The sequence below is a fragment of the Rhinolophus sinicus genome, linkage group LG02 (assembly GCF_036562045.2).
Source record: "Rhinolophus sinicus isolate RSC01 linkage group LG02, ASM3656204v1, whole genome shotgun sequence".
NCBI classification, from domain to species: Eukaryota; Metazoa; Chordata; class Mammalia; order Chiroptera; family Rhinolophidae; genus Rhinolophus; species Rhinolophus sinicus.
Window position 1 is genome coordinate 90,851,003 of NC_133752.1, and position 12,487 is coordinate 90,863,489.

Consider the following 12,487-nt stretch of genomic DNA (forward strand, 5'->3'; position numbering starts at 1 on the left):
GATGGAGTGCCAGGTGCCTCCTGAAAGGGTCTTAGAATGAAATCACCTGATTGTCACTTGGCCCCTTGTGCTTTTCTTTTTAAAACATGTTGCTTATTTTCCCTACAAAACATTTTTTATATTATATTATTTATGAAGAAAATTTTTACCTAAAATTCTCATATTCTTCTACTTGTCGTTTCCATGGACAGCTCCGTATATTTGTGATAATCTGAAGATAGTCCTCCTCTGAATACCTAAAAGTCAAATGTTAATGAAGTTAGAAAATAAAGATCTCCCATATTGCTAACCAAATATATGAGTGCTCTAAATCTACTGATTTTTAAGTCTACTCATTTTAGCCCTCTAAATCTTTCCTGAAATAAGGTGAAGGGGAAATAAGTAAATATCATAACTGTTTTGAAAATTCTAGGAACATACAATTCGCAAAGAATTATTATGTTGATTTAGGAATGTGTAATTTGCACATATCATAAGTCTAGTATTACAAACAAATCATGACAGCACACAACTCACATTCATATGCTATGGTCATTCACCTTAGCTTTAACTCATTGGCAAATAAATATATTTTTTATAGCTGTTTACCATAAGTATATAGTTTATATTTTTTTCAGAGTCTAAGTTGATAGATTTACCTTGGGAAATATAGATAAAATTTCTCCAAAATAGTCATCTTAAATTTTAATTCTGAACAGTACACTAAAAACCCAGATTGGGCTAAATTAAGAGAGATGTATATTGGCATAAAAGACTCTAGGCACAGAGGTACAGTTGATCAAGATCCTAGTTTCCAATAGATCTCCTTCTACCCGAAACTCCATCATTAAGTATTAATTCCTTTAATCACAGAATAGCCTTTAGTTTTTAAGGGTTATCATTTAAAATTCAAATACACTTTTGGGTGAAAGAACCCTTAAATGTTCTCTTAATTGGTATCTTAGTCATTCCTTGCCAGCTATTTGAGAGCAAAGGTCTGTAACAAGGAGAAAAAGTACATGTTGGTGAGGGAGGTGGGGAAGGGAAAGGATAGGAAAGAATCTTGTCAGGAAAATCACTCCCCCATCCCCATCCAGCAAAATGCAGATCCTCCAAACTTATCTCTGAAAGGAGATATTTGTTATAGGTGGGAAGATAATCAAACAAGTAACTCCTTTATTACTTTAAAAGTCCCTGAAATTTATCTATAGTTTGGATTTCTCTCCATTCATGTTGCTGCCAAGATGAATCAAAAATATTTTCCCTTGGTTCCCATTGTCCCAGCTAAGAAAAGCAGAAAATCTTGAAAGACTTAGTTAAATATGAAAAGAGAAGCAAAACAAAGCGCCATCATAGGAAAGATTAAGTATCGTTTTACTTGCATATAAGCTTCCAACGTTAACAGATGTGGCTCACTTCCATGGGCAAAGACTCATCCTAGTACACCGAGTGTCTTGAGAGATCCATACTCTAGCTCAAAGTTTTGTGTGGATGTGACACGTTCTAGATGGAGTGAAGACTGCTTATCCCACATGGTGAGAGATACCCAGAAACCCTCTGCATGACAGTGTTAAGCTCAAAAAGAAGAAATATACATTCAGCAGCCTACCCAAATCTCTCTTAATTTGTAGCTCTTTAAGAGAGACATGGCACTGTAGCTATTCTCTCCTGTACAGGGAAGTCTTTTATCTACCACCAAAACATGGTTTTAAGTCATTTGATCATACTAAAAACAGGGCAACAATTAGAGTACTATGTGTTCCAAGATTCATTAGGCAAACTAACAAAAAAATTGTTTTCTCACAAAACTCAACTAAAGAGAAAATGGAAAGGGAAGGGCCAGATACAAATATCTTATTTAATTAAATCAATGAGAATCACAATTGTATTTTAAGTCATCAACATAAAACATACCATAAAAAGCATAGTAAATGGATAATTACTATCCCATCATAAAGACTAAATGTGTCAGTTTAATTTTTTTAAATGTCATTTATTAGACTAAAAAGACATTAAATTTATCATGATATAGAGCTAAGATAATAAATTAGTAAACTTGAAGACATAGCAATAGAAACTATTAAAAATGTAACATGAAGGAAAAAAGACTGAATCAAAATTTTACAGGGAATCATTCAGCCGTAAGACAGCCTCAAGTGGCCTAATATATGTGAAATGATGGTCCTAGCAAGAAAGAGAGATGAAAAACTTTTCTGCAAAAAAATTATGGTGGTAAATTTTCCAAATTTAATGAAAACTACAAACCCACAGATCCAAGAAGCTCAAAACCCAAAGCACAAAAAGAACATGAAGAAAACTACACTGAGGCACATAATAAAAAAAAAATTTCTTTAAACCAGTGATACAGGGAAAATTTTTAAACAGGTTTTTAAAAAGACGCATCATGTACATAGAAACAAAGATAAGAATTACAGCAGACTTGTGAAAAACAATGTAAATCAGAAGAGAGTGAAACAATATAATTAAAATATGGAAGAGGATTTAAGGGAACTCTCAATTAAGAATTCTATAATCAGCAAACCTTACAAAAAAAATGAAGGTAAAAGAACTTTTCCAGACATACCTGGAAGCCAAGACAAAGCCTGGAAGGATTCATGTCAGCAACCTGCAGTACAAAGCATGCTAAAGGAAGTCCTTCAGCCAGAAGAAAAAATAAAATCAGATTGAAAAATGGATTGACACAAAGTAATGAAGAGCGCTGGAAATAGTGAATATACAAATATATACAAAAGACTTTTCTTATTTTTCTAGACCTCTCAAATAGATAATTGACTATTTAAAGTAAATATAACAGTATTTATAACGTACATAAAATTTAAAACATACATAGAAATAAATGCATGACAGTTATAGAACAAAAGCCAGAAAGAGCAGAGAAGGACAGAAGTGGTATAAATCACTTGAAAGTAAACTGTGATAAGAAAAGCATGTATACTGTTCACCTAAAGCAACCAGTAAAAACAAACAAAACCAAAAAAAAGTGATAACATGTAATTATAAAATTACTCAATCCAAAAGATGGCAGAAAAAGAAGGAAGGGGAACAAAGAGCAGGCAAATAACAAACAAACCGCAAGATGGCAGATTTAGACCCAACCACATGAATACTGACATTACATGTAAATAATCTAAACACACCAATTAAAAGACAGAGAACAATGTCAGATTGGAGTTTTAAAAAACAGGAACCAATCATATATCATTTATAAGAAATCCATTTCACATAAATAATTAAGTTAAAAATAAAAAGACGGGAAAAGATGTACCATAGTAGAACTAATTAAAATGAAGCTGGAGTGGCTATATTCATCTCAGACAAAGTAGATATCTAAGCGAGGAATAATACCATGAAAAAAATAGGCTAAGAGCAGAAATTGATAAAATAGAAAGAAAAGAATCAATAAAATTGAAATCTGGTTAATTGAAAAATCAATAAAATTGACAAACTTCTTGCCACACTGATCAGGTACAAGAGAGAGAATATACAAATGACCAATATGTGACCAATGAGAGAGGATGCAGCACTAACAGTCCTACAGACATTAAAAGTATAACTTTATGCCAAAGAGTACAGCAACTTAGATTCAATGGACATATTCCTTGAAAGACACAAACTACCAAAGATCACTCAAGAAGAAATCAATAACCTTAATAGTCCTACAGCTACTAATAAAATTGAATTAGTGATTAAAAGCCATCCTGTAAAGACACCACCAGGCACAGATGACTTCACTGAAGAATTTTATCAAACATTTAAGGAATATTAATACCAATTCTACACAGTCATCTATAAAATTGAAGCAGGGGGATACCTCCCAACTCAATTTATAAGAACACTGTTACCTGATATGAAAACCAGAAAAAGACACTAAAAGTAAAAAAAAATACAGTATCCTTCATAAACATAGATACAAAAGTCCTCAACAAAATATCAGCAAATTGAATTCAACAGAATATAAAAAGTGTAATACACTCTGTCCAAGAAGGTTGTATCTTAGGAATGGGAGGTTGATTTATTTGAAAATCAATTGATACAACTCACCATAATAGAATAAAAAAGAAAGACCAAACCATCTCATACATAAAAGAAGAAAAAGCATTTAACCTAGTTCAATATTCAACTATGACCAAAAACACTTGCCAAACTCAGTAAAGAAGGGAATTTACAGAAACTGATAAAGGGCATCTACAGAAAAAAAAGCTTCAGCTGGGATTATATTTAATGGTGAAGGACTAAATGCTTTCCCCCTAAGATCAGAATCAAGGCAAGGATGTCCACTCTCACCATCTCTATTTCACATTGTACAAGAGGTCTCACCAATGTAATAAGGCAAGAAAAAGAAAAAACGCCATCTGGATTTAAAAGGAAGAAATAAACTATCATTATTCAGAGATAGCACAATCATCTGAGGAATCTACAAAAAAGCTACTAGAACTAATAATTTAGCAAAATTTCAGGATACAAGTACTGAATCAATTATATTTCAATACAGTAACAAGAAACAACTTGAATCAAAAGCTTTAACACTTCTATTTATAATAATATCAAAAATACGAACTACTTAGGAAGATATTTGACCAAAGATGTGCAAGACCTATACATTTAAAAGCACAAAATATTGCTAAGAGAAATTAAAGAAGACCTAAATACATGGAGCAATATCCCAGGCCCATAGGTTGGGAGACTCAGGATTTATCAAGATGTCAATTTTCCCCAGTTGACCTACGTATTTGGTGCAATTTTAATTAAAATTTCAGCAGTCTTTTTTGTAGAAATTAAGAAGCTGATTCTAAAATTCATGTGGAAATATAAAGACCTGGAATAGACACTAGAATGTGAAAATTAACAACAAATTTAGAAGAGTTTCACTCCCTGATTTCAGGATTTACTACAGTGCTACAATAATCAGAGAAGAGCAGTATCTTATTTATGTCAAAACAGATATATAAATTAATGGAAGATTAAAGATCCAAAAACAAAGCTTTTCAACAAGGTAATTCAATAGAGAAATAATAATCTTTTCAACAAATGTTGCTGGGCAATTGGATATTATCTATTTTTAAAATCCTCAACTCTTACCTCACTCCATCTACAAATATTAACTCAAAATGGATCATTAATCTAAGTATAAGAACTAAAATTGGAAAATTCCTAGAACACAAGAAAAAATCTTAATGACCTTGGGCTTTGTACATACAATGCACAAAAGTACAAACTACTAAAAACAGATACTTATATAACTAAACTTTACCAAAATTAAAAGGTTACTTTCCAAAACACACTGTAAAGAAATGGAAAATGTAAGTCACAGACTGGAAAAATAAAATTTTGCATAACAGATATCTGATGAAGAATTTGAATCCAAGAAATCTTACAATTCAATGATAAGATGGACGACCCAATTAAAAATTGGGCAAAAGATTTAAATAGACACTTCACCAAGATGATAGGTAGAAATCAACATATGAAAAGATGCTCAACTTTAGTTAGCAGGGAAATGCAAATTAAAATTACAATTAGATACCACTACATATCCACCAGAGTGGCTAAAATTGAAAAGACATACTGAGTTTGGCAAGGAGTGGAGTAACTGGAACTCTCATACACTACCAGTGGGAATGTAAAATATACAACTATTTCAAAAAGCCATTTTGTATTTTCTTCTAAAGGTAAACATACATTTATCATGCAAGTCAGCTATTCCACTCCTAGGTATTTCCTCAAAAGAAATGAAAACTTATATCCACACAAAGTTTACAGCAGCTTTATTTTTAACAGCCAAAACCTGAAAATAATCTAAATGGTCATTAAGAGTTGAATGGATAAACAGGCTGTGGCATATACATACTATGGAATATTGTTACTTTTATTCGGTGATAAAAAGGGAATGAACTTTTGATACTTACAAAACCAGAGGTCAATCTCAAAATAATTATGCCAAATGAAAAAAGCCAACCCAAAATTAGAGTACTCAATGTAGATCCCGTTCCAGAAAATGAAAATCAATCTACAGTGACAGAAAGCATATAAAGAGTTGCCTGGAAATAAAGGCTGGCATGCGGGTGGGCAGTGGTAGGGAAGAATGGATGGGAAAAAAAGCATGAGACACCTTTGCTGGAGACACCAATTTGATTGGAATGATGGTGTATACATATGTGAAGACTTCACATTGCACACTTAAGTTGCACTTTATGGTACATCCTTTATACTTCAAAAAACTTTCAAAATCTTCATTATTGAGCTAAAAAAAATTGTATTTTGCATGGTAACATGACTACAATAATAAACAATATACATCATCAGCCATTATTCAGATACTAGGATCAAATATCTAAAATTCAAAATTCTAGTTACTATGAACTTACAGTATATTTAAACGAATATGCTTTTTTAAAATTTATTTTTCAATTACAGTTGACTTCCAATGCTATACTAGTTTCAGAGGTACAACATAGTGATTAGACATTTATATACCTTACAAAGTGTTCACCCCAATAAGTCTAGTACCCATCTGACACCATACATAGTTATTACAATATTATTGACTCTATTCCCTATGTTGTACTTTACATCCCAGTGACTATTTTCACCATTGGCAACTTGTATTTCTTAACCCCTTTTGCTTTTTCATGAATGTGCTTTTTTCAAGAGTTCCCTGGAGAGCTAATAAGCTGCTACTTCCTATGTGCTCTCAGTACCTTGAGCAACATTCCTATAACAGCCTTTCTCACATTGAACTTCATTCTGTGTTTACATGTTGATTTCCGCCTTCTAGACTGTTTGTTTCCCTCTAGCATCCTTAAGGACTAAGCATTTCTAGCCTAACACAATCCCAAATCCCCAGCTGACGGTTCTTGTTAACCCAGGCAATACACATTTAAATATAAATGTGAAAGGTAATGAGGTCATAAACTACTCTGAATAAGTTCAAAGCAACATTTCCTTATCCCATGGATTATAGCTTCTACTTAATAACTTTCCCCAATGTTGACTTCCCCTCACTCTTCCTATTCACAACTGTGTTACAGCCTAGCCCTCCTACGGGGTATCCACTGAAAACTCTCAGGTTACAGCTCAGTAGCTAGTCTTTTACTTCATCCATTACCCCAACTCATCCTTCCTACTTTCCCAATTTCTTAGCATGAAATGAAAGGGGTGTGCATGTGGTTTTACCCTCTTAAACTTTTGTCCTGTTTTTAAATGAGTAACCTATATTTAGACTACCCCATTTCCGTCTTCGAACACCCTCAGTAGTGATCAATGTAGAATCTGCTGAAGATTCCACAGAGAAAATGGAGGAAAGGGGTTATGTGGCTAGGTCAGAGAGGTATAACCTTTGTTAACTTTTAAAAATAAAAAAATACAAGAATTCTCTATCTCATTTTGGCCAGCTCTTAGACTTGAGAGTAACGTCTTCTCTCGACCCTCTTTATGGCACAGGATGGGTGTGGGGATTCTCTCTTCCCTGCCTCCATACTATTATGTTCCAGCTAGCTCACTGAAGCTTGTGAGACCTGCCTGTTACATTTTCGAGAATGTCGTGAGCAGGTTGTTAAACCATTGGTAGCTTGAAACTAGCCACAGTAAGGAGTATTTGTACTACAGGAACTGGCAAATGTGACAAATCAGGGCTCCCTCATCCCTAAGACAGTCGTTACACATGAACAAGTGTGTCGCTGCTCCTAACATTCTCCACCGAAAACGGGCAGCCCATTGACCCTCCTCAAATTTTTTCACTCCCCTCCCAGTCTGAGCCTTATGGAGGCCTGAAGAGAAGGCTAGGTGAGACTATGCTGCCACACCTGACTCATCAAGCAACACTGACCCAGAGTGGTCCTAAGCCTCAGTCAAACAAAACTACCACATTAGATCCAAAGAGCAACTACCGGTACTATCGTGGGAAATTAAAGGTGACTTTATGCCAACAAGATTTTGAGCAAATGCTTATAAGATGATTATACTTTTACTTTGGCTTCCCTGAAAAGCAGAGTTTGTGTCATTTTGAAACCATTCTTGCCTTTATATTAAGCTTAGTCTCGAACATTCAAATTACCACCCATGGTCAATTAAAGGTGCATTGTAAAATACGGATAGTCTTTAAAACATTCTGTTTAAGTGGTATGAATCTTCCAACACATAGTAGCTGGCTCCATTTCACTTACTATTGAAATATGTCAATCATAACACATCTAACTTTACCAATAAGGTAGCAACAGAAAGGGGCTTTTGACTTTCCAGTCAGTGATATTTAAAACCAAGTCATCACATAACAGAGCGATCTATTACAAAATAAGAAATACTCTTGGCCATTTTCCAATCAGAAGACAGTACTCAAGCTACTTACTTCCTGAGGGTACCGTGTTCAAAGAATCTTCCTCATGTCCAGTCTAGAAATGAAGCATCATCCTCTGACACAATAAAGGGGAAGACTAAACAAGAATAGCAAAGGAAGGTGTTTTCCTACATGCTTGCCCTTTCTACTGAAAACTATATCAGCAGCCAGCTTTTTTAGAAAATTAAGACACCCACAATATCATCAAAATCTGTATGGTGGGAGTGTGGCTAGAGTGGAAACCCATCTGAGAAGGAAAATCACATATACGCACAAGTGTGGATTAATTGGTGGGATAAATATGTCTCTACAAAAGGTTCCTGTTATGTAAAATGTTCTAAATCACATCACACTTTCTGCAAATGTATATTTATAGTTGGTTTTCAGTTGCAAAGTAGAGCCCCCACCCCACAATCTTGAGAGGCAGCTATCCTTATGATATTATCCCCATGTTTATGGACGACAAAACTAAAATTTCTGAGAAGATGAATAGCTTCTCAATATTGTATTGTAAGTGGACGAGCTAAGAATTAAACTCATGTCTTTTGATTCACAGTCTGGCCCTCTTGCCAATATATCTTACTGCATCTCATCTATTTTCATAATGAAACCCAAAATTAATCCCATCAGAAACATTTTGTGGTCCCAAGACATACAATAAATCATAATGAATAATGCAGCAAGTTATTTCCAAAAGAATAAATAATGTTTATTTAAATCACTATTACTAATACTCAAAATGAGATACAAATCAATAACATACTAAATGACACTAAGTAAATATTACATTAAAATTTAAAATAGTTTTCTAGAAACTTCTCTTTGGAGATTAAGACCCACATGCTGTGACTTTTATCTCAAACAGAGCTTTTTAAAAGATATAATATCTGGTTAATTAATTTAATCATTAAATATTTTGGAGGTACTTATTAGATGCCTAGAAATTATCTTGAGGATATTCATTTATTAGTCCTATTTAAGCAGCTGAGATACTGATTAAGTTTCCTGCAACATCTCTTAATAGAGAAAGCCAACCTTTTGGTCTACTGAAATGGGTGGGGTCACCCCAGTTACATTAAGTCAGTAGATTTCTAAGCGGTGTTCTGTGTAGATCAAACAGTCTGTTGTAGCTAGTTTCTACAAAACCCCTGAAGAGCTTAGGTATACATGAAAAGAAATTCTGCAAATCAATACAGTGCTATAAGATTTTCAATCAATATAGTCAATCATTTCCACTGGGCAATACTTTTTAAAGGAATTGTTGATGAGTGCATAACAGCTAACAAAAAGAAGTATGTAGCAGGTACCCTGATTTGAGCAATGAATAGTTCTGACATACTGACATTCCATCCACTAAAGGTGGAAGAATTCAATTGACATAGTTTTCAACTCTACATGATGGTAACTTCCAATTAGAATGTTGTGGTTATTGTCAATTGGCGTAGGAGAAATAAATCTCAAACTTTTATTCACTCTGTTTCCTGTAGTGTCCCTCAGACAAGTTAAATATTCTAAAACAGCTTCAAGAATTAACTACTAAAGAGGCCAATGTTCTTCTTCAGAGCCCCAGGGAAATCTCTAAATTGCCATATGTGAAAAAAGTCAGATAATGATTTTTTTTTAAAAGAACACTGTCTCTGTCCTAGACAATGAACTTTTGGGGTTTCGATATTAATTATATGTTTAAAGCACATGCTACGAAACAGTGTAAGCAGTGACTAAACTTAGCCCAACCAAAAGGGAATGGGGTGTCTATTTACAAAGGGGCAGGGCATGGTCAAGGAGAGGCTGCACAGAGTATTGGTTAGGCACACTAGGGCTAGCAACAGGGGCAGACTAGGAGAGCTGTTACTGCTCTGAGTCTATAGGCTACCCTGAAAGAGCTGCAGCTGTAGGTGTAGAAGAGGGCCACTGGGCAGGAGTGGTGGCCTTGGGTAGAGGACGCAGTCTCCCTCAAACACACCCACACAGAGGGATCCAGGGGCATAATACCCCAAGCTTTCTCGCTTCCCATTTGCAACTCTCCTGCCAATGACTTCCATGGGCTGACCCTAACTGGAAGCCAAAGGTTATGAGTCCAACTAATGTAGCCCAAGGAAGTCAGCCTTCAGGGGCATGCAGCAAGACACAAAGTGCAGAGAAGAGATCTGGAAGGTTAAAAAGGAATATACAGTACAAACAAAAATCTATTCATGATGCTACTTATCAGAATTATTTGGGGGTAACTGAATTTACTGCAGTGGACTAGTTTGAAATAATGACAAAATCAAGCAGTGCCTCATGACAAAACAAAAAATATATAATTTAAAGTATCTCCTTCACAAATATCTGTCACATGCAAATACATTACCAGTATAGAAAGAATGAATAAACAATGCATGAAGCTGCTATTTAAGATTTTCATATTTCCTTTTGCAACACAATGACTACAAGATTTCTGAAGATGCAAAAATGATGACCCACTTTTCAAGTTTATAGAAAGAAATCTCCAGACATATAAGAGGATATGCAGAGATGAAAATACTAGCCATTTAGTGATCTTACACTATCAATTTTTAGAAATAGGATCCTATATATCGTAAGGAAATGGAGAGAACCAGTAAGTTTAGGGTTTCTCCATCTCTTGAAGAGTAACATTATATAATTAAAGTGAGTTATAATAGTGAAGGAGCTAGCATAGAGAATATACCTAGTAAGATTTCTAAGCCATATATAAGTGACTATTACCTCTTAGCTTTTTAAATTCTTCTGACTCACATATGCAGAGTTGATTTCTCCCTCTGTGTCCTTTGTACCACCCTATAGCTACTATTTATCTTTACAACACTTATCCTTTTGTTTTCATGGACTTAATAAATGCTTATTGGGCATCTGTTATGTGTGAGGTACTGTTCTAGGGACCAGTAATACAAATAATGAACATAGATGTTTTTGAAAATCCATGTTCTCATAAAATTTTCTTATATTAGGGGATGATCGACCAATACAATAAACCAAATGTATGGGCTGAATTGTGTTCCCCAAAATTCATATGTTGACTACCCAGTACCTCAGAATGTGACTGTATTTGGAGATAGGGTCTTTGAAGAGGAGATTAAGGGCCACCTTAATGGAGTATGGTGGCCCTACTCCAATCTGACTGATGTTCTTATAAGAAAATGAAATCTGTATATACAGAGAGACACCAGGAGTGTGGCAAACATAAAGAAAAGACTACGTGAAGACACTTCAAAAAGGCAGGCATCTGTAAACCAAGGAGAGAGACTTCAAGAGAAACAAAACCTGCCAACACCTTGATCTTGGACTTTTAGCCTTCAGAACCATAAAAAAATAAATTTCTGTTGTTTAAGCCATCTACTCTGTGATAACTTGTCATGGCAGCCCTAGCAAACTAATATGCCAAATAATATTCAAATCAATAACATATTGAAGTACTATGCACTAGGTACTATGAAGAAAATAAAGCAGGAAAAGAGAGAAAGAAAGTATGTGAGAGCTGCAATTCAGGTGGAGTGATCAGGGAAGACCTTACTAGGAGGTAATAGTTGGGCAAAGTCTTGAAGAAGGTGATTAAATAGGCAATACATTAATACATACAAAGGTGTGGGGGATAGGAGAGCATTCTAGGCAAAGGGAAAGACAAGTGCAAAGGCCTGAGGTAGCGGTAGGCATGGTACGTATGTTTAAGGAACAACAGTATAGTTAGGGTGGCTGGAAATCACTCATGAATCACTTATAAATCTGCTCATGAAGGTAGCAGATGAGGTCAGAAAGGTAACAAGAAAGCTGATAGTATAAGCCTTGCTGTTCAAAGTATGGACCTCAGAGCAGCAGTATTAGTATCACATAATAAGATTGTTAGCAAAGCAGAAGCTCAGGCACTGTCCCAGACCTACAGAATCAGAACCTGTATTAAAACAAAATCCCCAAGTGATTTGTAAGCACATTCAAGTTTTTAATGGCTTTATTGAGATATAACTCATATACCATAAAATTCACCCATTTACAGTACACAAATCAATGATTTTTAGAGTATTCATAGATGTGTACAACCACCACTACAGATAATTTTGAATATTTTTATCACCTCAAAAATAAATCCTGTACATTTTAACTATCATCCCCTGCATCCCATAAGTTTTGGTATATTGTGTC

The 12,487-nt window shown here is 34.7% G+C and overlaps 1 protein-coding gene across 2 annotated transcripts in view; it reads right to left on the reverse strand.

Annotated features, from left to right (window-relative positions):
• ST8SIA6 (ST8 alpha-N-acetyl-neuraminide alpha-2,8-sialyltransferase 6) overlaps positions 1-12,487 on the reverse strand; it is a 119,777-nt gene that overhangs the window by 39,723 nt on the left and 67,567 nt on the right. For both annotated transcript variants that reach the window (XM_019752067.2, XM_019752064.2), the window contains one exon: positions 150-236. In XM_019752067.2, the coding sequence (XP_019607626.2) occupies positions 150-236 (87 nt within the window). The remainder of the gene's footprint in view (positions 1-149; positions 237-12,487) is intronic.